General features: G+C 47.1%; 11 protein-coding genes across 11 annotated transcripts; 4 read left to right on the forward strand and 7 right to left on the reverse strand.

The window, feature by feature from the left end:
• Positions 1–455: 455 nt before the first annotated feature.
• Positions 456–1661, forward strand: UA08_06399 (hypothetical protein; the record flags this gene model as incomplete). Its single annotated transcript, XM_020268842.1, has 1 exon — positions 456–1661. One exon carries the CDS (start codon positions 456–458, stop codon positions 1659–1661), a length of 1206 nt encoding a protein of 401 aa, XP_020118446.1.
• Positions 1662–2305: 644 nt separating this feature from the next.
• UA08_06400 (hypothetical protein) lies at positions 2306–4482 on the forward strand (the record flags this gene model as incomplete). The annotated part of the gene is made up of 8 exons (XM_020268853.1): positions 2306–2630; positions 2693–2751; positions 2814–2975; positions 3033–3157; positions 3210–3299; positions 3361–3628; positions 3697–3892; positions 3953–4482. The coding sequence occupies 8 exons, from the start codon at positions 2306–2308 to the stop codon at positions 4480–4482; spliced, it is 1755 nt and encodes a 584-aa protein (XP_020118447.1).
• A 534-nt stretch (positions 4483–5016) lies between these two features.
• UA08_06401 (hypothetical protein) lies at positions 5017–6279 on the reverse strand (the record flags this gene model as incomplete). The annotated part of the gene is made up of 3 exons (XM_020268864.1): positions 5017–5489; positions 5550–6078; positions 6130–6279. The coding sequence occupies 3 exons, from the start codon at positions 6277–6279 to the stop codon at positions 5017–5019; spliced, it is 1152 nt and encodes a 383-aa protein (XP_020118449.1).
• A 1268-nt stretch (positions 6280–7547) lies between these two features.
• On the reverse strand, positions 7548–8087 carry UA08_06402 (hypothetical protein; the record flags this gene model as incomplete). The annotated part of the gene is made up of 1 exon (XM_020268875.1): positions 7548–8087. One exon carries the CDS (start codon positions 8085–8087, stop codon positions 7548–7550), a length of 540 nt encoding a protein of 179 aa, XP_020118450.1.
• A 2229-nt stretch (positions 8088–10316) lies between these two features.
• On the reverse strand, positions 10317–11669 carry UA08_06403 (hypothetical protein; the record flags this gene model as incomplete). Its single annotated transcript, XM_020268887.1, has 1 exon — positions 10317–11669. One exon carries the CDS (start codon positions 11667–11669, stop codon positions 10317–10319), a length of 1353 nt encoding a protein of 450 aa, XP_020118066.1.
• Positions 11670–12503: 834 nt separating this feature from the next.
• On the reverse strand, positions 12504–13683 carry UA08_06404 (hypothetical protein; the record flags this gene model as incomplete). The annotated part of the gene is made up of 3 exons (XM_020268898.1): positions 12504–13421; positions 13481–13500; positions 13560–13683. The coding sequence occupies 3 exons, from the start codon at positions 13681–13683 to the stop codon at positions 12504–12506; spliced, it is 1062 nt and encodes a 353-aa protein (XP_020118018.1).
• Positions 13684–14489: 806 nt separating this feature from the next.
• On the reverse strand, positions 14490–16240 carry UA08_06405 (hypothetical protein; the record flags this gene model as incomplete). The annotated part of the gene is made up of 4 exons (XM_020268909.1): positions 14490–14896; positions 14967–15728; positions 15791–16131; positions 16200–16240. 4 exons carry the CDS (start codon positions 16238–16240, stop codon positions 14490–14492), a joined length of 1551 nt encoding a protein of 516 aa, XP_020118451.1.
• An 823-nt stretch (positions 16241–17063) lies between these two features.
• Positions 17064–18936, reverse strand: UA08_06406 (hypothetical protein; the record flags this gene model as incomplete). Its single annotated transcript, XM_020268920.1, has 4 exons — positions 17064–17692; positions 17749–17922; positions 17977–18436; positions 18526–18936. The coding sequence occupies 4 exons, from the start codon at positions 18934–18936 to the stop codon at positions 17064–17066; spliced, it is 1674 nt and encodes a 557-aa protein (XP_020118452.1).
• A 419-nt stretch (positions 18937–19355) lies between these two features.
• Positions 19356–20425, reverse strand: UA08_06407 (hypothetical protein; the record flags this gene model as incomplete). Its single annotated transcript, XM_020268931.1, has 3 exons — positions 19356–19923; positions 19988–20124; positions 20216–20425. The coding sequence occupies 3 exons, from the start codon at positions 20423–20425 to the stop codon at positions 19356–19358; spliced, it is 915 nt and encodes a 304-aa protein (XP_020118222.1).
• A 288-nt stretch (positions 20426–20713) lies between these two features.
• Positions 20714–22387, forward strand: UA08_06408 (hypothetical protein; the record flags this gene model as incomplete). Its single annotated transcript, XM_020268942.1, has 6 exons — positions 20714–20806; positions 20895–21011; positions 21075–21290; positions 21356–21863; positions 21921–22066; positions 22163–22387. 6 exons carry the CDS (start codon positions 20714–20716, stop codon positions 22385–22387), a joined length of 1305 nt encoding a protein of 434 aa, XP_020118284.1.
• A 2071-nt stretch (positions 22388–24458) lies between these two features.
• Positions 24459–26241, forward strand: UA08_06409 (hypothetical protein; the record flags this gene model as incomplete). The annotated part of the gene is made up of 5 exons (XM_020268953.1): positions 24459–24792; positions 24868–25197; positions 25256–25463; positions 25593–25894; positions 25961–26241. 5 exons carry the CDS (start codon positions 24459–24461, stop codon positions 26239–26241), a joined length of 1455 nt encoding a protein of 484 aa, XP_020118287.1.
• Positions 26242–26410: the final 169 nt, after the last annotated feature.

Below are 26410 nucleotides of genomic sequence, written 5' to 3' on the forward strand. Positions count from 1 at the left end.
AAAGAATTATTTGTTTCAAGTTATTAAGGATCTGAGTTTTGCTCTCTACATATGGCTAAAACCAAGAGAATGTTATATATAGTCAACCGATAAGTCTATGTCTTGTTGAAACTAATCGTTTTCTCTTGAGAACTATTACCTGCCTAAGTAGGTAGTACATATAAAGACTCCGCCGTGCATAGGGGCTAGGGCTTTGCGAAGAGCACACAGTACGTTTACCCTGGTTAACAATACAAAAAGCCAACATAGAAAAATAATCATATTAATATCGATTCCTTCCTTACAGCCAGGATGTATTGCATGACGTCAGAACAGCTTCCTCCACCAAGTTCCAAGTTTTCAAACCCGTTTGCAGCTCTCGGCATCTTTCTCCTAATAAAACGTTCAGGTAGTCTTTTATCTAATACTATTTCGATCGACTTTTATTTACTTTTACCTTCAACAAAATATTCAAGATGTTTGGACGAACTGCCAGGCCTACTGCACGATGTGCCAGGCAGCAACTTCAATGCAAAGCGCGTTTCGCCAACTATCGCTTTCAATCCACTGCATCCCATGCAGCTTCCCCTGGTACAGGCAATCCTGCTTTAATCGGTGGCCTTGCTGGTGGAGCTGTTGCCTTCGTGACAGGATACACCTGGTATCACTTCTCCGGAGCCAAGACGCTCGTGAAAACCAGCAAAGCGGCGCAAGCCTACGCCGAGCAGGCCAAACAAAAAATCGCACAGAACACACCGGAGCCAGATGAGGCGTTTCGCTGGTTGAGAGATACTCTCAAAGGCTATGCTGTCTTCATTCCTGGTGCTCGCGGCTATGTCGACACCACATTTGACAACCTTGAAAAGATTCGTAACGACCACGAAAAAGAGTTCGACGAAATAGTCACGGATGCCTATAATGAGCTGAGTCATCTCTTGAAGAAGGAGGGATTCAATACGGCCTCGGCTACGAAAGCGTTACAGATCCTGCAAAAGAATGTCGGGCGTTTGTTCGATTTGGCTGGGAACGCCGCGGAGAACATTCTGGACAACAACCCTCAGCTAAAGGAGAAGGTTGGTGGCAGTTTTGACCAACTGAAGCAGATGGGCGATACCTATGGCCCGCAAGCGACAGAGGAGGTGAACCGCACTTATCAACAAATCTCCAGCATTATACAGCGTGGCGCTAGTATGGAGTCGGTGGAAGAGATCAAGAATTTGATCCAGGAGAAGAAGGAAAAGCTTCAGAAACTTGGCGATGAGGCGTGGCAAAAGGGCCTAGAAGAATCCCGGGAGTATCTTGAAAAAAGCCCCAAGCTCAAGCAACTTATCGAAGAGAATGCCGATACCTTAAGAAAAGGAAATCTCAAGGAGTTATGGGGCCGTGTCAAAGATAGTGCTTCTTCAGGAAAAGTGGAGGACGCGGAGAAGTACGTCAAGGAAAAGGTCGAACAAGCGAAGAATAGCACCGACCTGTCCAGTCTGGACAAGTGGCTCAATATGGTCCCGGGCGGTTCTAACGTGATTCCCCAATTACAATCGCTACAGAATATTGCTCAAAAGAAGGGTAACCAGGCAGAGGACGTTCTCAAGGAGACCCTTGAAGAACTCCAAAGTGTGTTGAAAAAGAGAGTAGAACAGGTGGAAAAGATTGCCGAGGAAGGAAAGCGGGAGAGCAAGTGAGTCAAGGGAGACATGTACATATACATAGGAGCGGATCTACATCTATAGTTTTGGATGGCTGGCTAGGTAGGCATATTATGGTGACTTATTGAGAATTTGCAACTCTACAGACGACTTGAATAATCTTATTTCTCCTAGATTTCCTGCCTGAATTAGTATGTGATTATAGGTGATGTTTTAAGCCATCTATATTATCACGTATAAGTAGTCCATAGTAGATTACTAAGTATATCTACAACACCAAGGGAATAATAGATCTAGGCCCCGGAAATCAATTACTTCCAGAAGAAGTTGCATTTATTTTAGAACACTTGAAAATTAGAATTGTTGGCAACGGAATATGGCAAACCGCATCATTAAGGTATCATCAGCTCAGCTGTCATCATGAGATAGGTGTGTTTCCGCTTGCAGCACACAACAACTAGGTTTGCTGTACATCTTTGTACGTATATATAACCTTGGAACCTTATATGTGTGTCATAATGAGCGTGAAATAATGGATATTCGGGTTTTGAATGTAATAATAATAGTAGTTATAAAATACTCGTTTTGGTGACCCCAAATCTCAAAATTCGCTACAATCGCATCAACTAGGCACACAAAAAGGTACCTAATAAACTTGGCAATTCAACAATAGACGAGCAATGGCTTCCCAACCTCACCCCCTCCGAGCTATCGGCCAAGCAGTAGGTTCAGCTGGTATTGATCCCAGGGTCGTCCAGCGCTCGTCACTATTTCAAGGCGCAAACGAGGGGCCAGCCAGAACTGCAGCAAAGTTGACAGGCGTCCAAGAGGGAGGCAAACGAGCAGATGACGGTCCCTATTTTACCAACAACGAGGGTATTCCCTTCCCGGATCCTGCACACAGCAAGACGGCAGGCGGGCTGCCTCTAGTCTCGGACACGTTTCTCCTGCAGAAGCAGCAGCATTTTAATCGGTCAAAGAACTTGGAGAGAATGGTTCATCCATGTACTATGCACAACAACCATTTCCCAATCTTTTCACATGATTCTTACCATTGTGCTACGTAGGCGGAAGCGGAGCCTTCGGGTATTTCGAGAGCACGAAGGATATGTCCTCTTTGACGAAGGTCAGGCAATTCTGACCATAATGTGACCGTGTGCTAAGCCGCTAAACCTTTCTTCTCAATAGGCCGATTTCCTGAGTTCTTCCGGTCTGAGAACCCCGGTGTTCATGAGGTTCTCGACTGTGACTCTCGGCCGGGAGTTTCCCGATTTGGCCAGGAATCCTCGGGGCTTCGCTATCAAGTTCTACACTGGAGAGGGTAACTACGACATAGTAGGACTGAATTTTGTAAGCTCTACTTCTGACAAAGATGGTTGACCCTTGGAGCTCACGACAATGTGACAGCCTGTCTTCTTCTGTCGTGACCCCATTCAAGGGCCCGATGTTATTCGATCACAGTATCGTAACCCTCAAAACTTTCTGCTCGATACGAACTCTCTCTTTGATCTTCTTGCCAATACTCCGGAAGGGTATGTCTCGCACTTCAAACCGTTTTTTCCTGCTGTACTAACAAATTAACAGAAATCATGCTGGAATGATGTTCTTTAGCGACCACGGGACTCCTGTTGGTTGGAGGAACATGCATGGATACGGATGTCACACGTTCAAGTGGTGAGCTGATTACCAAGGAGACCCGATACTACTTGATTGATCCCGGACTCACGTGTACCAGGGTAAACAAGGATGGTGAATTTGTTTATATCAAGTACCATTTCATCGCCCAGCATGGCCAGAAACAATTCAACGCAGACAGTGCAACCATTCTCAGCGGCGAAGACCCCGACTATTCCAAACGCGACTTGTGGAAGGCCATTGAGGCTGGCGAGGAGATCAAGTGGACCGCACATGTTCAAATAATGCGTCCGGACCAAGCAGATCCCACCAAGCTCGGCTTCGATCCATTTGACGTTACCAAGGTCTGGCCAAAGCATGAATTTCCGGTGAGTTTTACTTGCTTTTTCTTTCGAAGCCGAAAGATTGCATGAAGGCAGCATCTAACTCTACGTAGCTGCACGAATTCGGAAGACTCGTTCTGAATAGAAACCCTGAAAACTTTCACAGGGATGTTGAGCAAGCCGCCTTCTCCCCGGGAAGCATGGTTCCAGGTATTGAAGACAGCCCTGATCCACTGCTGCAGTTCCGTATGTTTTTCTACCGGGATGCACAATACCACCGCATTGGCGTGAACCTACATCAAGTCCCAGGTAAGCAACAAATTCATATATAAGTGTACATTCTCCCCCAATCCGCTAATTGCAATTCAGTCAATTGTCCCTTCATGGTCTCGTCCTACTCTTCCCTGAACTTCGACGGCCCGCTGCGAGTTGACGCCAACCACGCCAAAAACCCGCAGTACGCGCCGAACAGCTTCGTCAACAAGTTCCGGCCTGATTCGGCAGAGGCTCCATACCAACTTGCTGACAGTCACGTTGGTCGCAAATCGCACTTTTACCACGAGGGCAAAGCGTCAGAATACACGCAGCCGCGTTTATTGTACCGACGGGTTATGACGCAGCAGGCCCGAGATAATTTGCACTCAAACACTGCACGACTACTGAAGTTGGTCGAGTATCCGCACATTCAGGTCAAATATCTGGCGCAGTTATACCGCATAGATGAGACATACGCAGAAGCCGTCTACAACCTCCTCCCAGAGAAAAAGTTTGACATTCTAGAGGTTCAAGAAGCTTCCAAGGATGCTGAGACTGCTGGTAAAGAAAAGAAATTCCGCCCAAGTACGAATACCGATATCTTACAGGGATCATCCCCTTCGGTCCCTATTTACAACGTATGATGTCTCATAATTACTATGTTTTCTATCGCATTGTTTGGTTGACTCTTATCTCTATATCACAACTTAACCGTTGTGGCTCATGGTTTAAAAATTGATATCTGTACTTATCACTGTGCATTTCGTAGGCACAGAAAGTACAATCACTCAAAAAAGGATCCATGCCTTTTTCTTGATCTTTGTTTCTTTCAAGGGACACGTATGTGGAATTTGATGCACATTAAGCCTAGCGATCGATAAACAAGTTAATGATCCTTTACGGTAACGAGCTTGTCTCTTTCCATTGCTACAGTTGAGACGTTCCCGGTCCGATATACTTTTGGAATGCCTACAAGCAAATGTAGCACTTGAAAGCCTTCATATACATAAGGTCGAATTGAGTATTAACAATGAATCCTGTAGAATGGGTGAACATCTTGAATCTTATGTTACGATGCTACAGCGCCTTGGGAATCAAGGAAAATACCGCCATAGCTGATTTGCTTCTGCCGATTTTCTTCCAACGGTTCAGATATGACGTGTCTGATACATAGTCGATTAGTGCTTTTGCAGCCATTGATACACACGGTCTGCGATCTCAAGATTGTTCTTCTCCATAAAGAACATGTGTCCATTGCCGTGAATTCCCTCTTTTCCCAGATCCGCATGCTCCACGTCTACGCCAACTTGCTCCAGGTACTTGACGGTACAATAATCGTATGACGCATGAAACGATGCTTCGCCAGTAACGACAAGTTCTGGAATTTTGCGTAGATTCGTCAACTGTTTCGCTGGGGACTTCTGCATGATGCAATCATTGTGTTCGGCGTCGATTGCTGGCTCGACAGTTGTTTCTATATTCTCGGCATGCTTTCCTGCGGTTGGTGCATATCCGATTGCGAGGTCAGTGAGGCCAAAAGCAAAAGCCGGGTCACTTCCAAACGGTGGGCGAAGCGTGAACGGTGGACCAGACGGCTCGAGCTGAACAATACCCTTGACAAGATCTGAGCGCATGTCGCCCACCCTCCAGCCTACTCAATCATTAGCAACAACTTTGACGAGTCACATAACATTTTGGTGTGTGAAAATACCATATGCACCCGCCTGAGAGTGACTGATGATATAACAGGCACCTACGAGGTCTACTAAAGCTGAATAAGCCTGCGCATTTTGTTCTTCGCTTATGAAGCGGTCGCTTTGGAATTGTATCTGGCTCCTGTAGAAAGCGTCGAAAGTTGGGTCGCCAATACGACCAGTGCCGGGCCATTGTGTATGAAGCTCGGCCTGCGGCCATTGGTTGCCGTTATTTGCTACGTCAGTGAAGATATCAGAGACCTCACTGGGTGAGCCAATATACCCGACACTTCCCTGTCCGGGAAACCAGAAGGAGCGGCCACGTGCAGGCTGATCTGAGAGGTAGACTGTGTGGCCTTTGGATATGAAATAGGATGCCCATCCTGGCCGTCCGTCTGGAGTATCAAGGAAATTGGTGCCGGTCTGACCCGCGCCTGCAATAAAGATAATTGGAAGTGGTGGGTTCACCGAGGCTGGGTTAGGGGAAAGCTTCTCGACGTAAATCTGTCCTGTCATGGTCGTTGGTGTAGAATTCGTTGCATTATTCTATCTCCCAGTGTCAGAGTGCGCGTATACCAAGTGGCAAGCGAGATATACCATGCCGTTTGTGTATCGTCCGCCAACGTACAAAACCTCGCGCTTTGGAACAATGTCCACAAGCTGCGAACTATTGGTTGGCACATTGCAGCCTAGGAAAGCGACGTGGGCCGAATATATGAGGGAAGTAAAGGTACCAAAGTTGACCATATTACCCGAATCTAAAAGAAAAGCGAAAGCTTGAAGGGAAGCGAAGAGGAACGAACATACCTGCGTATGTTCAATCGAGTCCTTGCTGGGACGTAGATCCTAGACAAGCGTGCTGCCAAGTCTCCACTAGCCAATGATGTTACAGATACTAACGTACTAGTCTTGAATCGGTTATTACCCTGTTCAGCTATGCCATCTCAAACCAGTTAACTACACGCAGTATAAAGCTCACATAGTGGTTTCGGGGCTGCGTTCCGAGTCACTTCGACAAGGCTTTGAAGATTTAGACGAACTGCTAGGCCGTCTGCACGGTAACTCTCGCCTGCATCCCACGCAGCCTATGTATCTAACATGAATCCTGCATTGATCGGTAGGTAAGCCTTGCCCGTGGAATGTTGCCTTCAACGATCATGAGACATCATGCTTCATCCCAGAGATATATCTTTTCGGTAGGAAAAAGATAAAGACAGAAAACCGTAGGCAATCAAAAAAAATAAAAAATAAAAAATTCTCCGACACGAGAACCCCGAGCTGCCGCGAGGCGGTCTCCCAGTGAGTGAGAGGCGGCGATGTTACCGATACACCATATCGGATATAAACGTTGCGTAAAATTTTGGCTATAATACCACTTTAACAGGAATTTTTAGATAAATAGCCTCATGATTGTTTGCCACTATCTTCCTAGCTTCTAACAGTGCAATCATGGAGCACGAATTTCATTAGTATGTCAGTTTCACATCAACAATAATAATAGAGTCCTTCCTCACAGTGTCGTAGACTCGTGCATAGATGAGCGTACCTACAAGTTGAGGTAGAATGGTGTCGTCATTACGAATATTAGCATGTGGCGTTGGTTCCATTCTTTCCAAAATTTGAAGAACCCCTTATTTTTCTTTCTCTTCTAATTTTGCACTGCATAAGTCAGCGTAAGTCTACCTTACAGTTCAATATTTTTTTTGCAAGTAATGAGGACGTTGGAAATATGTGGTTTTCGTATAAATAAATATTCTATAAACAGCTCCATGTATTCCAGACACAGATTCTATGAGCAGATAAGAAGAAACCGCCGAAGGAGCACTTTTCCCAAGAAGAGACTCCAATCAGCTCCAAAAAGATAGTCATAATAATACGTGATGGTGAAATGTAAGTATCTAGGCACAGCCATGTCTATAGATCAAAAAAAAAAAAAAAACGAGTGTGGATATCGTGCGATGCCAACCCGAGACTGGAAGTCGGCTATGTATATATGTATTCGTCCAGATCAGATCTTACTGGGAGACAGGTCCGGTGGATTCTCCTGGAGCGTTTGTGTCGAAGTTGTAGAGGGTCTCGTCCACAATTTCCCAGGTAATATCGATATGGCCATCGTCACAAGCACTGTTGCCAGACAGCTCGTTGAGGACAGTCAAGCTGAAGTCGAGTCCTGGGGCTCCCTCGGCATTCCAGGTGTCGCTGTCGGCAGATCCAGTGCCGCAGCGCTGGCATCCATCACCAATGAAGAGGGGTAGATCGGACGCCTGGCCGTTAACAGAGACAACGACCTTCTTTCCACAGTAAAGGGATGGGTCTGAGATGAGCTGAGTGTTGTTCATGGCAACGAGGTAGTTCGAGTCGATCTGATCCAGGGTCAGACCGGTCAGTTGGTTGCACTCAACATTGCCCATGTTCTGGTATTCGAAGTCGGTGCCGCAGGCCTGGATGTCCTCGACGTCGTAGTAGTAGGTACCGAAACCAGTTCCACTGTAGATGGTGGATTGGCCGAAGGCACCCAGGAAAAGAGCGGAGGCAGCGATGATTTGGGACTTCATTTTGAATGATGTAAGACAGAAAAGTTGAATAAGGATAGACTCTGGTGCCTTGTTTCAAGGAGTGTAAGACAAAAAAAAGCTTAAGAAAATTGAGAAGAGAATGACTGTCAAAGAAAGACTTTGATGTACACGATTGATGATGAAGGAAAGAAAGCAGATTCCATCCGTGACTTCCAACGGGTTTATATAGCCAACGGTGCCTGTATCTGACTCAGCATGGCTGTTAATGTTCCATGGTTGCAGAAATTCCCTCACCAGGGCCAAATCTTTCCCCTTGGAAGACATCGAATGAGATCGAACAGGGAAGCAGGGGCAACCAGGTTAGCGGCGATCCTCCACGAGGTACGCTCAGGTCCCCATCTCCACATTTTGTTTTGAAAGGCGGAGCTGATGCCATTTCCGGCGTCTGGGATAAAGTCTGGGCCCTGATAACCAGGGGGACTACCCCACTTGGATAAGCATATAGCCCGATACAAACCGAGCTGGCACGGATATTAGTCGGATCGAGAGGACGTTAAGAATACGTGTTAGTTGGTGATCAAGTATAGTCAGTGGCTAGTGTTAGAATGCTTCTATCGTCATCAAGCTGTACGGAGATACGGATGAGTTCATCAGCCAAGTGCTGGTGCGGACGAACACGTGGAGAAGGAGGAAGACACAGCGATTCCGATTGGCAACTCTAAGGCTGCTACTCAATAATCTTGGGGCCTATCACGCGGACTATCTCGACCCAGAGAGTCAAGGCCCAGGGGCGAGGTTCTTGCACCCGGGCCTCGCCTCCCGAATAATCCTCCCGTGCCTTGGAAAAGGTACCATGACAAGCCGACACATATGCCGATATCGCAAACCTTGCAATTCAGATTTTTTTTTTTTTAACTTTCTTTCCCCCTCGCGTTCCACAGGCAGGTTTGTGGTTCCTGTGGCTGACAGGACGAGCTGACGTCACGTTACAAGGCTTTCGAGAGTCAGAAGGTCGAAACAGGAAACACAGGGAAAAAACTCGATAAAAAAAATTAAAGTTTTCACGCTAATGGGGACTAGCGCAACGGTGCATGCGCTTATTGGCTGGAATGATGCTTCGAGACGAGGCTCTAAGCGCTTTTTATCATGATTGGTCGGAGATGCGGAAAAAGGCGGGAAAGGGAATTTTCAACCATTTAATCGGGCGAATCACGTTTAACGTCGGCTATGATTTTTGTCCAATCATAGCACTCTCGTAAGGTCGGGGACCGTCCCGGCATCGGGCATCCTCGGATCCTGTGAGCCGGCCCTAACGCCTGATGGGAAGCTATCTTGGGTTCTACTTTCTGTTCACATTTTTGGTATGCCTAAGATGTAATAACAAGGTGGCGTTTTATGGAAGGGAGGGGTAAAGAGAAAAGGAAATAAGTAGAGAAGTGCTAGCTTTTGAAGATTTTTTTCCATATAACGATCCATATCACATGAAATATACATAATGTCAGGTGTACAATGCCTAAATATTTAGAGAGGTAGCATTACAAGCAAACGGACATACAAGGAGCAAGACTTAGATCTATATACACATAATTACCTAGACAATGGTATCTTTGTTACAATATCTTCCTCGTCGTTTTCATACCTTCATCATTCATCGCCCTGCGGACATTTTCGAAATGATCAAATATTAATTCTATTATCGAGAAAACCTTCATCCATTCCGATCTGGTGTAACGGTAACATCGCCGCCTCTCACTCACTGGGAGACTGCCTCGCGGCAGCCCGGGGTTATATTTTTTCCCCCTTCTCTCCCCTCCCCTCATTATACTATCTTTTCAACGCATCAATGGATATTCATGGAGCATTACTTTATTGAGTAGCCGAACAATCTTTTGTGGTTGGCATGGCTGGTTTGATATTACCATACACGTAATCGTCCGCCCAGTGGTCATTCTATACGCGAGACACTTCTTATTCCCCCCCTTTTCATCACGTAGTCTGCCTTTGCGTCTGTTCAACTTGTCCGTACATGCATAGTCCACAGCCCTACATAGGAAGCTAGTTAAGCTGAAGTGGTTTGTATCGTAGGCTGACGGACGTCAATAGCGTGATGAACGACAGAGTTATGTATGAAGTTATTCGCTATGAAGAATATTGTCTATTGCCCTCTACCTCTAACCTAGATATTGTGCGCTAGATAACAATAGCAAACTCTTGCTAGGAGACAAATTGAATATCACAGTGCATTAATTACGGTGATGTAGCAGAGGATCATAGAGCTCGACCGAACTGATTCGGCACAGTAACCTTTACGCCCAACTCCTTGGCCACATTGAGCACCCATGCCGCATCACGTAAAAACTGGCGCCCCACAAAAACGACATCTGCTTGGGGCTCGGGGCCGCGGAGAAGAGACTCCGCGGCATGAGCCTCATCTTTGACAAGCTCTTGTGCACCGTCAGCTCCTTGAACGATATCCTTTGCCACTTCAGCAGTTTTAATCAAACCAACAGCGCCGACGAGAAGATTAGTGACGCCGGCTGCGTGCAGTTCCTTGCGTACTCGAGCAGCCAGCCGGATCTGATAGTCCGTGTGCGGTTCGATTTTCTGGTGTCTACTGTTACCACCGGAGCTGACATCAATCAAATCCACTCCTATGCTCGGGAGTTCTTTGGCCAACCGGATTGTTGATTCAATATCCCAACTACCAGACTCTTTGGCAAACTCAGACTCCTCAAGCCACTCTGACGCGCTGAGTCTCAGAAAAAGCGGTACGCCTGATGGTATCGAAGCCCGAATTGCCGCTACAACTTCTCGTAGAAAGCGCGTTCTGTTCTCGTAAGATCCTCCATATTGATCTGTACGCTTGTTGGTCACCGGGCTCAGAAACTGGTGGATCAAATAGCCATGAGCTGCGTGAATTTCAATCACATCGACACCTGCCCTGACTGCTGTTGCAGCGGATGCTCCAAAAGCCGCCACTATTTCCTTAATCTCGTCGACTGCCAGGGTTCGTGGAATATGATATTGCCTGTCCTCCGGGCTTGCGGACCAAAGGAACTCTGGCCCTCCTGTTGGCGCCACCACATTTTCCGGCCAGCCGAAATGCTCGGTCCCTGCTGACAAACTGCGCACTCCATTTGCAGCAGCAACCCACGGCGCGTGCACACTTGATTTGCGCCCGGCATGGGCCAATTGCACGGCAATTTTGGCTCCCTGCGCATGGGCGAAGTCCACAACGCGCTTGAGACCGGTGAACTGCGCGGAGTCGGTGCCATGTTGCCACAGGCCCGCATCTGTTGGCGAAATGCGCCCGTTGGGCTGCACAGCCAGGGCTTCGGTGAAAATTAGCGAAGCACCTTTGAGAGCAAGATGGCCTAAGCTGGCGACATGGAAGTCTGTGAAAGCACCAATGCTCGGTGAGTTTGGGTCTGGATCGCAGGAGTACATGCACATGGGTGAGACAATTATGCGGTGCTTCGAGTAGAAATCGCGGATCTTGAAGGGACGAAAGAGCGTGGGCAGCGAGCTGGTGTCCTCGCTAAGGGCAACGCCGGCATTGTTGGCCGGTGTGAAATACGGCAATCCATTTGCCTTGACAACTGCAGCTGTAGGCGCATGCATTTTGTTTGTTGATAAAATGATTACATTCACCGAAAATATGAAAATGTCGGCACGAAATCCGAGGTGCGTACCCCGCCACTTGGACCGTTTGCTTTTTGTTCTATCTCGCAGAAACACGGTGTCCGCTTGATGGAATGCAATGACTATGTAGCAAGACGCAACTCTAGATATATGGCAAAAGAAGAAAGAAAAAACAAAGAAAAAACAAAGAAAAAAAAAAGAAAAGAGAAAGAGAATCTTGAACTACTTATATAGCTGCAGAAACAGTTAAGTACGTGATCCTGACCATTGATTACCAATTGATCTCGGAGGTTCTCCGCAATGTCCGCACATAGGTATCTACTGAGTATTTAAACAACCTATTACCTACGATATTATCCCTAGGCCAAATGCATGTCCAACATGCCGGGTCCTTTAGTGCCTGCTAGTAACAACCTATAAAACCGCTCGGCCATGTGGATAGAGTGGTCTCAAGAGTAGGCCCATTGTCATTTTCTTCTCTACCAACGGACCGCACGGTGATGACGTGGGCAAACGCAGGACCCTGAATGGAATGATAATTAGCCAAGGCGTGTTAAGAGCCAGGCAAGTTTAGTCGAGTTGTAGAGGCTGTGTGGCTCTCGGCGATCTCGGCATAGCTAACCCTTGTCCTGGGCCACCGGCGGGAAAACAGAGATGCTGACTGACTTCGTAAGTGTTAAGTTGTCGGATTCTGCTTTGAATGCGTAATTATGGCCGGATGTCCTGCTCTTTGCGTAAAACATTGATTTTTCTCTATATCGTCCCATACCGGTCTTACTGTAACGTGAAAATCTAGCTACCGTACGCCTCAATCTATGGAACCTCAATGCATACCTTCCCCTGGTGATTCCCAGATGCCAAATACCCCAAGGCGTCCTTCAGTTCTTCAAGTTTGAAAACTTTGTCAACAATAGGACGCAGCTTCTGCGGATTGCCCTCAATAGCACGACACATATCTTCCAGCTGAAGCCGACTACCGACCCATATGCCACGTGCAGTAAAAAGAGACATCCAACATTCCAGAATACTGGGTAGTGGCTCCTTACTCTCCATACCTCCGACGAAGCCAAGGACGCTGATGATACCATCCATTTTGACGCTCTCCACGCTTTGTTTTAGCGACGAAGGTCCAGCAACTTCCACGACTAGATCAACGCCAGCGCCACCTGTGAGGCTTTTGGCCTTTTCGCCCCAGTTTGGAGTTTCACGGTAATTAACGATGTGATCAACACCCAGTTTCTCTTTCAGGATCTTTGATTTCTCATTTGAGCTGGTCGTGGCAATAACCTTTGCTCCTACGGCTTTTGCAAACTGGATAGCAAACAGGCTTACTCCGCCGGTGCCTTGGGTCAGAACCCATTGACCGGCCATCAACGGCCTGCCCTGCAAGCCGAAAAGCGCATTCCAAGCCGTAAGTCCGGCACATGTAAGCGTTGCAGCCTCGGCGAAACTCAACCCTTGAGGCATAGCCACTAAGCCTTGCTCATCAAAGGCCCCAACAGTACGTAGAGTCCCATCGACCGAGGCTCCTAATCCGTATCTCATTGTCTTGGGATCGAGGGAGCCTCCAAGGTGCTGCTGATTGAGCATTGTGATGACCTGATCACCGGGTTGGAAGCGAGTCACATTTTTCCCGATTTTAAGGACAACCCCAGCTCCGTCGGAGCCTGGTATAACATCGGGTTTGACTTTCCATGGATAGGTTCCTTGGGCGACCAGGATGTCGCGGGACTGAGTTCCGTGACTATTTAGTGCCAATGACGGGCAATTGATGTAGCAGGTAGACTTACATTCAAGGAGACACCGCGGACTAGTCTTCTTATTACTGAATGTTCAACGGTATTGTAGACTTGTGATTGTGAGACTTACTCTTGACCAGAACTTGGTTGTCCCCTAATTCTGGCACTGCTTGCTCTGTGAATTTCAGAGAATCAAATCCATCGCTGCCTGTGACGTTCCACTGCTTCGAGGTTGTTGGTATTTTCTCAGCCATGTCGTTTTCTACCAAACAATAATGGGCACTGTTGAGTCTAGCAATATAATATGATAGGAGGATTCTGGGTTTGATGTAACGATTGAGCAAAGAGCAATGTAAGGAGACAAATTCATATTTCGCAGGAAGTCAAATATAGCCAGTTTTAAAGTACCCACTACTCTATAACCAGGTGGCTCGTGTTACCCTGGTAAGTACGTATCTTGCCCCCAGCTCCTAGAGACCTCTTTCTGCATTACAAATCCAAGCAAACGAGAGCACACAAACAGGCTTCATCGGATTCCAACCGCCTGGGAATCCGCCAATGTTTATACCCGTGGGCCTCATTGTTACAGCTCACAATATACGGCAGATAAAGGCAGGCAAGGTAACGAATGCATAAAATCGCTTCTAGACCAGGAATGTTTGCGTCAGTGGCGATCGCTACTAATGCACCCTCTGGTTGGCCACATGTCCCTGCGCAGTGCTCACCGACCATTCGCTTTCATTTCTCATTTTTCTCCTGGCGGTGAGTAGCAAGCAGTCTTTGATGTTCGTTCTCCCATGTCATGCTATGTTGATGCTGAAATACCCACAATATTGACATCCTTTTTGTCTGTCAAATCCTAGTCTCATTCGAGGATCACACAGTGAGACACGCCGACACTTGTATGTAACAGAGAGAAAGTCTCCAGGCAGCTATTATGCACGTTTCCCTACGCTCGGAAATTGAACAAAGACAGAAATCATGGATTTATATAAGCTTTCAGACCCTCTTGGGTATACCCACATTATATATATCAAGACTGATAAGATACACACACAGCTTAGACCTTCGAGTCTTCAATATGTGCAGAAGCCACTGGTTTGGTGGCCTCTGTGGCAACTGTCTCATCATTATCTGGCCTTAAACCCAACTTTGTCTCCACCAGCATGTTCTCGCCCTGAGTATGGTGGTTCGAACCGCCGAAAAGAACATCGATCTCTTCCAGCGGGACGTGCTTGGTCTCCGGGACGAAGAAGAACACGAACGCTGCAAGAAGAAGGTTAATCCCGGCGAAGAAATAGAAAGCATAAAAGCCGTCGTTGTCGAGAAATATTGGGAAGAACTGGTTGAATATAGTGTTTGCAACGTTCTGTGTTTGTGACGCCATTCCCACTGCTTGTGCTCGAACATTCATTGAGAATACTTCAGACGTCCAGATCCAGACTGTTGCGCCCCAGGAAGGTTTGTCTAGATGGCAGTCAGTTAGTTGCGTGCTTCAGAAAACCAACTGAAGAGAAAAAAGGGTGGAAGGACTTACAGAATAGAATGAATAAGAAGAGCAAAAACACCAGCGCAATGCCAACAGATTCCGTCTTTGCCCCATTAGGTAAAGTCGGTGTCTCGGTCTCGACTGCTGCAATAATGATCATGCAGATGCACATTCCAATGCCACCAACTTCAAGAAGAAAAGTGCGGCCAAACCGGTCGACAATCCAGATTGCGTTGAGCGTGAAGAGGATGCCGAATGTGGCATTGAGGGCGTTAATTAGTGAGATTTGGCTGGCAGAAGTGAAGACCTTTTTGTAGATTATGGTGGAATAAGAGTTCAACGACCCCTGCCCAGTCAGCTGCTGACCCGCGTTAAGGACTAGAGCCAAGAGGAATCTTTTGCGAACGGAGCGGTCTTTCCAGAGTGCGCTGTAGGAGCTAGAAATGGCTTCTTTCTCGTACTCGAGGGCCCCGCGAATCTGATTCAGCTCCTCCTCCACTTCCTCCTCAGTTTCGCGCACGCGTTGCAGGGCGGAGCGGGCCTTTTCAACGTTGTTCTGCCTTTGTATGTACCATCGTGGCGTCCCTGGAAGAGTAGGAAGGAGCACAAGAATGATGCAGGGAACTAACAGTTGGAATACAATAACCATGCGCCAATCCCAATTACCGAGTCGGGCAGCGTGCTCTGTGCATCCATAATTAACCCAGAAGCAGATGAACGATCCCACTGAGTAGAAAGTCTGCCACAAAGTCATGATTTTGCCGCGAATATGAGGAGGCGCCAGTTCACCGATGTAGATAGGTCCCGCCGCTGTAAGGCGTACGTTAGTTACGCATCAATTATTGAGATTGGGATAATATTACGGGACGTACTCAAAGCAATCCCCTGTCCAACACCGATAATGCACCTCCCAGCTATAAAGCACGCGATATTATGATATGGAGCGAATGCCTGCATGAATGTTGCAGCGATGACAAGCACGCATCCCATTCCCATACCGACCTTCCGGCCTAGAAAGTCGGCCACGGGCCCTCCGAGGAAGAATCCGCCAAAGATGGCGCCCACTGTATAGGCAGTGTTTATACCGCCGATCAGACTCTGGTTTGGGTGGTTGAACCATGCGACCCAGTTGGCAGAGCCTTGTACCGAATTGAATACCGAAGCGTCATATCCGTACAACACCATGCATGCTGCTGCGACGGTTGATATGTACCTGGGAACAGGAAGGAACGAGGATTAGTGGCCTTATACATAGAACAGTATCAAGAGGAGACCTCTAACCAGTTATACGCTCTTTTCGAGCGAAATAAACCAACCGCCATTGTTGGGTGTTTTGCAATTGTTCGCAGTAGTCTGCTAGTTCCGAGTTGCTCTCAATAAGTTGGCGAACGCAAGAGAGCATATACCTGATTTAAGAGAACAAATTTGAATAAGCGGTCAAGATGCGAGAATTTATCCTTACTCTCCCATGTTTACTTATCCCATCTAAGCGTTTAAGCAATGGCAGCTTATTAGTGCTATAGTTACCCCGGACCAAGCTTCGTCACTCAGAAAATAATTCCACCAGTCACGGCGCTCTAAGACAAACCCCGTGCTCCAGCTTCCCCAAACCCCAGACTAATGCAAGCAGCTTAAATGGGCTAGCCAATGGGAGAAACTCCCCTAGCGCCTTGTCCTCGCTGGGATTCGGCTTATCCGGTGGTAGGCTCGAGTCGTTTGACTGGTGCTAGGACCTCTTAGCTTCAATTTGGATTTGCTATATTGTGATGAAAACCTTTGGTCTGCATTTGCCAAGCGAGTCACACAATGTTTCCAATTGTCTATATCCCCAATTATTCTTGGTGGCGAATTTTGACGTTCCAAGCAAGCCATTTGGCGGCCATTAAGTGAAGTCTCTCTTGAGTCGATAACGTTCCACTTTGTTAGCCCTAATCCTGACCGTGGATTTCCCGACTCAGCTATTATATTCCGTAGCCTTGGAACAAGATAAAATAGATAAATACTAGGTTTCTCATAAGTTTGTTACGAGGAAGGACTGGAAAATGATCTTTCTAATAAATAACAATTTTTGCCAGTGTACGTACCACCAACTTACATCCCATTGACCTCTCATAAGTATAGCGTAATCTCAAAAATTAGAGAGGCTCATCCATAATTTGTAAAATGCACATGGTGAAAGTCCGCAGGTGTAGAGCATGGATGATACTCGCCCAAGGCATACAATCCCAACATGACACCAGTGAACTGCGCACCAATTGGAGGAGGCCGTGTCATAACCTCATTGGCAACTTCGCCGACCCATATAGTTTGATCTTGGTCTTTGTCACAGCTTTCAGACTTATCGCTGAACTCTCGGAAGCCAAATCGGTATTTGCTGCCACACTCAACCTGAAGTATCACATCGGAGTGGAAGCTAGTCAATTGCCACTCAACTATGTCGCTGCCACTTCCGGCCGGAGGGGAAAATCGAATGATTCTTTGCAGATGGCTATCCTTATACGTAATATCATCAGCAGTTTGATTATTGGCAGGGTGCTTCAGTCGGATACCAATAGAACAGTGTGTGAAATAATCCATCCACACAACCGTTCCAGCCTCAGTATATGCGGTGGACGGGAGAAACGACAAACGCGTCTCCCATTTACAGGACCGATGGGTTTGTTTGCGCAGGAACATAGTTGGACATGCAGGGTCACAGAGCCTGTAGGGCGCACCATACAGTCGAAGATAGCCAGGCTTTTCAGTTAAGGAGAAGTCTTGTTTTCGCGGTGTGTCTGTGATCGTATATATCAGCAATGTTTTTGTAGATAATCAAAAGACCAACACTGACTCTTCCTGTACCAGCCTAATTCTAGCTTTGGTGCGGAAAATCTGTCTGTCCAGACCACTGAGTCATTGTGCTTAACAAGTTTCTGCGAGGTCGCCTCAAGGCATATTTTCCGGCCTTGGTTGAACACGGGCCAATCATCCACCCAGTCCACTGATACCAAGAATGTCTCACGACCTTGACATGTAAGCAATCGACTTCCTTCTTACTATGGATACTTGAACACCTTACCGAATACAGAAGACTCCCACTTATCTTCACTCTTCCTGACTGGCCGAACCGCCAACAGCACCGCCCACCAATTTCCTTGCTCATCTTCGACCAAATCTGCATGCCCGACATTTTGCACATCGTCCTGGCCTCCATTATGGCACAGAGGATTGTTCGGTCCAGGTTCCCACGGCCCAAAGGGGCTTTGATCACTTCGACATACACATTCACTATGTCCACTCTCAGTACCGCCTTCGGCTGTAAAGAGGTAGTAATACTTCCCTCGCCGAAAGATGTGCGATCCTTCCGAGACAGCAGATGTCGAATCTCTGATGAGACGAGCTTTTGAGGTAGAAGCACCGGTCTCGAGATTGACGGTGCAAATGTGGATTGCGAAGTCCTTCAAGTTGGCACCCGGCGTCCGATGAAGCTTGCGGCGTGTACAAGAGAGATAGACAGCACCATCATCGTCCCAAAAAAGCTATTATGATAACACTCGCAGTTAGAAATTTGTTATTGACCACTGAATTTGCGACCTGATAGGTCAGTAAAAGTAAATCGGTACCTTACATCCTGGTCGAATCCTACTTGGTCGAAATACACCGGCTCAGACCACGAGTCTGAATCCCAAATATTGTCCGTCTTGACATAAAACCCAAGGGGCCAAACCCTATCGTCCTCCTGTGGGCGATAGTGCTCGAAACTGGCAGCCACAATATAAAATGTGCCATTATGGAAGCGGAGGGTTGTGGCCCAGACACCACCACCGGGCTCCGGTGTTTGTATTTGTATTTGACTTGTGCGTGTTAGGGCATGGCCAATGAGCTTCCATTGTGCAAGGTCCGTACTATGGTATATAGGGGCTCCTGGAAAGTATTCAAAGCTCGATGTTACGAGGAAATAGTCGTGATTCACCCGGACGATGGACGGATCCGGGTTGAACCCGGGGATAATGGGATTGGCAAATGATGCTGCCCTCATTGCCATCCAATTGACTCATATAAAGCACGATGTTCGCAGGTATCTAGCAGGTCATAGTCATAGTCGTCCAATATATGTGCTGTACGTAGGTAATGGAAAGAGAAGTGACGCGATTGGTGGATAAATAATTTACAGCGAATGAACGACCTGGAGCTACATTCCCCCGCATTGAAACCTTCCCCGGACCACGAGCATAGCAGGCTTCGAGCAAGTCCACAGTACATAATAAATCAGCTTGAAAATACCCTTTTCCTGATAAACTAACCTTGTCTGGCACCTATGGCCACCCAATGCTTGCTCATCCAATGAATTCCAATGATGACAACATGTTGCGTAGACGTGACTGCAACCCGAAGATGGTATAGAACAACTGGTACGATCAAATAAAACAACGCTAATTCTGCTAGCTTACAGTATTGTCAGAAATTCCACGCGTCCTCTAGTGCATCGGCGTGCGCAAACCAAATCAAGACATCGTCACCCTCGCCTCTTCTAAGCTCGGCGGTCTGCTTGATGATCTGCCTTGCCTCTTCCTCGTTCTCATGGTGAGAGCCTGTAGAAGTGATCTTTAGGCTCTTTCCAAAAGGCGCATCTGGGTAGTTTAGAAACAAAGGCGTATGGAAACAATCTCCGCCCAAAAACACCCACTTTAGCTTCCCATCTTTCCGTCGTGTACGAGCCAAAGCAGCCAGGTTACCAGGACAGTGTCCCGGCGCATCGATCAACCAGAAGCTGCCGTCACCGAAGAAGTCGTGGGCATTCTTGAACGGACCTAACGGCTGCCACTTTTCGGGGGCTGTGACAGGAGACGGAATTTCATCAATGGGTAGTTCCGACTCCTCCTTGTTCCATATGCGACCATCGAAGCCGCTGTCTGGTTCAGAAGGCCATGACTTGGATGTCCATTTGAGGGTGCCCTCGAGACAGAGAACCTTGGCATTAGGGAAATACTTGGAGGCTGGAAACATGTGATCCCAATGCGCGTGACTGGCTATCGTTAGCTCAACTAACAAATTCTCTCAACTCAGCATCATCTGTCAAACAATCCTACCTTGCAATAATGTACTTTACGTCCTTGGGATCCTGTCCAACAGATATGACATCTTGTCCTGGATCACGCTCAGCTGGTGTGGCAGAGAATACCTTGTGTTGTACGCGTTGGATTCGAGGCGGGTAGAGTGAGAGGTCCTATGCAAGTGATATATCTCAATACCCACGCTTCGCATGTGTGTGTCTGTGTGAGAGAAGAGAGAGATGATAGACCCTATTGGAATCATACATGAGCCAGTCCAAGATCGAACCAGAAATTGGTGTTTGATGGAGCATGTTGCAAGAAAAATCTCCATGATGTTCCTATAAATCGCCCTTTTAAACCATCAATTGCCATGGAGGCTTTGATTGTCATCCATCCAGTTTCAAAGGGCACTATGGAGACCACAGCCTCGTCAAATCCGGGTGCTGGGAGAGGATTCTTTTCTCTGTATGCCATTTTTTACTTTTTTATTCATCCTCCCATTTTCTGGAGATCGTATTTGCTCCTTTTTCACCCCTTCAACCCTCAGGCTAAAACCTCGCTTTTGTATACAATATCGATGTTACACAAAATCTGCATAGATGCCCCGAGTAGTCGGCCCGGTCGGAGGTCACTTTCTCCGTGACGTTTCATACCTGCAGATGGTGGGTAGGTATATAGGTAGACAGTAGAAATATTGACTTGATTAACTTCCTGAAAGTATCACACTGCAGTGTCCGTGAATTTCAACAAGAATTTCTCACAATGTCCGCCTTCACATTTCCTGTCGAGGTTGCCGAGGACTGTCCATTCGGAATTCACAACATTCCGTTTGGTATATACAGCATACCAGGCCAGGTTAGTTAACCCAAGCCCATTCGTGCTTGCCACAGTAAACTTGTTTAGACAGTCCAGTGATCTTGAAATCTAGCTCACATAACTCTAGGCCCGCCGAGCTGCGACGGTCGTTGGCAAATGGATTATCGATCTCAACACCCTAGTCCAAAACGACGTCTTTACACACGCAGACCATGCCGATTCGCTCGAAGGCGTTTTCCTTCAGGTGTGTCAATTCTTAAGCAACATCAAGTGTAGCAACTTTACTGATCAAAGTATATGATTATAGCCCGTTCTTAACGATTTTGCCTCGCTGCCGCTCGCCGTTCGCCAGTATGTCAGACTGACAATTATCGAGAACTTGAACAACGCCGAATCGCCTTTCTATACCAATGTGAAAGTGCAATCCCAAGCGTTCGTGCCGCTGGAGCAAGCGGAGATGCATATGCCTATGCGTTTGACGGATTACACAGACTTCTACAGTTCAATAGTGCATGCGGATACTGTAAATATATAGCCAGCACATTCCATGTACCTTGGTCTGGGCTGTAACTAATGTACAAATTCCAGGCAGGAAAAGGAATGAATTTCCCCATCCCGCCGGCATTCTGGGAATATCCCATGGCTTATAATGGACGTGTATCATCTGTCCGTGTCTCCGGAACTGAAGTCATCCGGCCTAAGGGATTTTTCCTTGTCACTCCAAGCGACAGTCACGTCCAACTCCAGCCATCACGTGAATTGGATTTCGAAATGGAGATGGGATGCTTCATATCCCACCCTGTGCAAGCGGGAGAAATAGTGAGCGCTAAAGAGGCCCAGAAACACGTCTTCGGGTATGTTCTCTTAAACGACTGGTCTGCACGTGACATCCAAAAATATGAAATGAACCCGTTCGGGCCGTTTCATTCCAAAAGCTTCCTTACTAGCATTTCTCCCTGGGTGGTTACGCCAGAGGCTCTTGAAGGGAGTTTGGTCCAACCGGTCGCTTCGAACGCTTCGGTAATATCCAGTCATCTGCAAAACGACCCGAACAATCATGCTGGGTATGATATTGAGTTTTCAGTGTCTTTGTCCCGTGAGTCAAGGCAAGGCAATTGATTAAATATTGGTATTGGTGCTGATGTTTTGAAAGGCAAGGGATCCGATCCTGTTCAGATTGTGCGATCATATTTGAAAGACTCTTATTGGGACTCTCTTCAGATGATTGCCTATCAATCTTCCAGTGGCTGTGGTTTGCATACAGGCGACCTGCTAGGTTCTGGAACAAACTCTTCTGCAGTACGTATAGTCCAGCTTAGACCACGTGCGACGATAAAGGGCTCCCGTCATTAGTGGTTACTACTTTGGTATGATGCAGCTCACAAAACAATACAGACACCAGTATCACGGGATCCCTCCTCCCCCGTGGGATGCGGCTGTCTCTTAGAAGCCGTTGCTGCAAATATCGGCCTTCCAAAAGTCGCAAATGAGAGCGTTCGTTGGCTGGAAGATGGCGATCTCGTGACTATGGAGGGCTGGTTCACTACGCCAGACGGCAAAAAGGGAGGGTTTGGCCCGCTTACTGGCCTTGTAGTCCCGGAAAAGCTGTCTGGTGAGTAATCTAACAATTATGGAGAGCTGTAGAGTTGATTTCCCAGAGGTGTCCACCTCTGACAGAAAACAGAATATAGCCTCTCCAACTTTGCCAGATCCGCGGAAACATCTTGACTGCTTATTGTGCCGTACTCCCTAAGGTGTTTCATAGCACAGCGTAGATTGTAACCACCACAGAGTGGAAATGTATCCAGATCGTGCGGTATGCCGTGATCTACGTGGTCTCGGGAAGTATCAATCATTATTCGAGTTGCTGTGTTCAGTGCATTGAGCGATATCTGCATGATCGAGGGCTCCTCTGAGTGGCCGGGGTAGGTTAGGAGATTGTTGAGCAGGTGTTGATGGAGCAGAAAAAGAGACCTGATCAAATATCAAGTAAAAACGCATGTTGGTGTCTACTCATGTTATATGGTGGTGTCAAATTACGGAGCATACCTAATTGCAGTGGCGATTACAACATAAGGTGCGCATCGCGAGGCTGAACTATCGGCAGCCAATATGTCCGAAAGGAAATCCTGTAGATCCACGCCAACTTTTTGAAGGCCTCTGATTTTGAAGCTAATCGGCGACTTTGTTAAGAACAGTACTCTACCAAGTAAATCGACAGCTTGCTCTTCAGTATCTAAAAAGGTGTATGCTATTAGACCGACGGATAACCAAGAGTAACTATTTCAGGCGGTGTACCGTACCTGTAATTGCAGACATGCTGTCCTGCGGTAACTTGACAGGGGCTGGGTGAGTTGTAAGTGATGGTCCAAATGGAGCATCAACCTCACATGCTATTAATCTTTTTATTAATACGCGTTAGCATTCGTTTCCAGTATATATGTAACGAACCAAGGGGTTTATTTCAGCCCACTGACCTTTCCAAGAGAATAACCCCCCTGAAAGAGTCCTCTCCGAGGACTTGCCTCAGATTTCGAGGTGAGCAGTCTTCTTGTTGGCGGTTCTCGACTCTGTCAAGAATAACCGCCATTCTTTCACATGTGCCTATAGACAAGTATGCTGCATATGGCCGACAACATGCATATTCAAATGTGGCAAGAAGAAGACTAGCTTGAAACAAATATATAGACGAAGACTTGAGCGCCTGTACATGGCCGAAAAGCATCTTAATTGTCACATAAAAAGCTTCAGCAGAGATAGTCTCAGTGAGCCGCGAGTCTCCGAGTGATCGCATTGTCAATAAATACATTGACAGAATGACAAGAGCGAAATCCGCGGGGAAAACCTGATCTTGATATATCAAAAGACTGGCCTGAAGAAACTCCGCCGAGACAACTGGAAAGACGTTATGGACACCACGGAAGAACTCATCAGACATTTGAGGGATCGAGGTTCTTGTAAGAGATACGATGCGACGAAGTTGATCATAAACCATGTCGTCTGCTGTCATCTGCTTGCCCGATATCAATATATCCGGCAGGCCTGAACCCGGGCCAGACACAGAGGGAGAGGCATATTGCAGGGGAGGCCTGTTAGATGGAGGCTCGTCGTAACTGTAACTACACGCCAAATCCCTTTTAGCGCAGTAGCCGCATTGCGGCAACCACTTGTCACAGGCCTTCTTACGCGTCTTGCAGGTAACGCACACTCTGGGGGCCTTGTTCATGTTAGCTGGGACTCGATGGTCCAGTTGTAAAAGATCATCGGCATCGGATAAAGCACCTCCGAGATACGGTGTCGGCAAAGCGAAAATATAGGAGCCTCTGGAATACAAACGCCATGCTCTCCTGAAAGAACCAACCTGGAATGGTGTCGGCCGCCAGATGCTCAGGGATCATTGACACGCAGTGAAGAGTGAAGAATAAATATGCAACGATAATAAATGTCGTCAAGGTCCCCAAGGAAGATTGTGGAGCCCCGGTGGGATCGGGTGGGTACTGGCGGCCGCCACTAGACCTAATTGGGTACTTAGGGCTGGGTTGTTTTATCTGTGCTTTGAAGTCAAAGGGAGTTTTCGCATAGTATAAATGCAGGCCGATGCCGCCTTGTCCCTGGTAATCTTATGCTTTAACGAACTCAAGGTTGTTTGGCGCTTCTAGGGATAACACCCTGAACTGCTGCATCCAAGAAAATGGCCGATATAGAGAAGACCAACTCAAATTATCGTCCACGAATAGATATAGCCTCGCCCATGATTCTGTCCAAGCTCGGCCATGAACTACCGAGAAGTAAACCAGAGTCTGATAACAAGAAGAGCTGGGTTGTGAAGTTTGACGAGGGCGACCCGGACAACCCCAAGAACTTCAAAACGTCCTACAAGGTCTTCCTAACCTTCCAGATGAGCATGCTGGCTTTGAGTGGCTCTCTGGGCTCTTCAATCGTTTCTCCAGGGCAATCGAAGATTGAGAGTCAACTTAATGTTGGCGCAGAGGTTGCTACACTGACATTGTCTTTGTTTGTTCTCGGTGAGTTTATCCGAAGTAATCCACCTAGATGTCTAGACCATGTCGCGTCTAACGAATATCACTCAATGATCCTAGGTTGGGCATTTGGTCCCATGATCTGGGCTTCTATTAGCGAAACATATGGACGAAAATGGGGAATGCTCCCAGCCGTGTTCGCCTACGGCCTGTTTAGTATTGGAAGTGCAACAAGCAAGAATATTGCTAGCGTTCTTGTTACTCGATTCTTGGGTGGTATCTTTGCATCCGCTCCGATTAGCAATGTACCCGCGGCTCTGGGAGATATGTTTACTCCTCGTACCCGTGGCACCGCTATGACATTTGTTTCTCTCTGCATCGTTGGTGGCCCAACTATTGGGCCGATAATTGGGGCTGCCTTGACGGTCAATTCGCACTTGAGATGGCGCTGTATGTCGTTTGTCGCCGATCTTCTCTTAAATCAATACTTACTGACTAGTTTTGCAAGGGACGGAATATCTTGACGCCATATTCGTCTTTAGTATTTTTGCGCTGGCATTGCTTGCATTACCAGAAACATATGCTCCTGTTTTGTTAAAGCGGAAAGCAGAACGGTTGAGAAACCAAACCGGCGAACAGAGATACTGGCACCCCCACGAGAAAGAAAGAATAAACCTTAATAACATTTTGACAAAACATCTGAGTCGCCCTATACGGTTAGTGCCAAATTCTTGCCTACTTCGACGTTGATCCGGCGAACTAATGGGTTTCTACGTTCGTACCAGCATGTTTTTCACAGAACCTATGATAATGTTCATTGCTTTGTACGCCTCCTTTGTGTATAGTCTAGTATATTTCACTCTTGAAGCCTTCCCGATAGTCTTCAATGACCAGCGCGGCTACAGTCTTCTAGTGTCTACGCTGCCCTTTCTTGGAGTATTCGTCGGAGTTTGCAGTGCGTTAGTTGTCAACCTTGGAAACCAGCCTCGATACGCGCAAGCTGTGGAAAAGAACAACGGCAAGCCGGTTCCAGAAGCACGATTGCCGCCGATGATAATTGGTGGCGTGTTCCTCGTTGGAGGGCTCTTCTGGTTTGGGTGGACAGCAAATCCCAAGTATTCCTGGGCTCTTCCTGTTGTTGCTGGAGGTAAGAATAACACCCATAAGGCATATTAAAAGAAATAACGGTGTAGGTGCTAATCATATAAATCAGGTTTTATTGGCGCCGGCTTCAATATCGTGTTCCAGCAATGCCTCAATTTCCTTGTCGACATGTATGGGGTCTTCGCTGCCAGTGCGGTTTCAGCCAATACAATGCTGCGCTCTCTAATCGCGTGCGGCCTTCCTCTGGCTGCCAGACCGATGTTTGATAACCTGGGTGTTGGTCCGGGGTGCAGTCTGCTAGGTGGTATTGCTGTCCTTGCGTTGCCAGTGCCACTTCTACTTCTAAAGTATGCCCCGTCATTGAGAAGAAGGTCTCGATTTGTTTCGTGAATTGGATCATATCACTGTCGAAACAGGACTACTGATCCGCACGTCATAAAGTCTAAACCCAACCAAATAATTAGCTAGAGAACCGTTGATTAACAATTTTTAAACGAGTAATAAAAGAGTATCACCGGTGGCGCATTACTGACAGTCCTATCTCATAAAAGCAATATAC

The sequence above is a fragment of the Talaromyces atroroseus genome (assembly GCF_001907595.1).
Source record: "Talaromyces atroroseus strain IBT 11181 chromosome Unknown scaffold_9, whole genome shotgun sequence".
Lineage (NCBI taxonomy): Eukaryota > Fungi > Ascomycota > Eurotiomycetes > Eurotiales > Trichocomaceae > Talaromyces > Talaromyces atroroseus.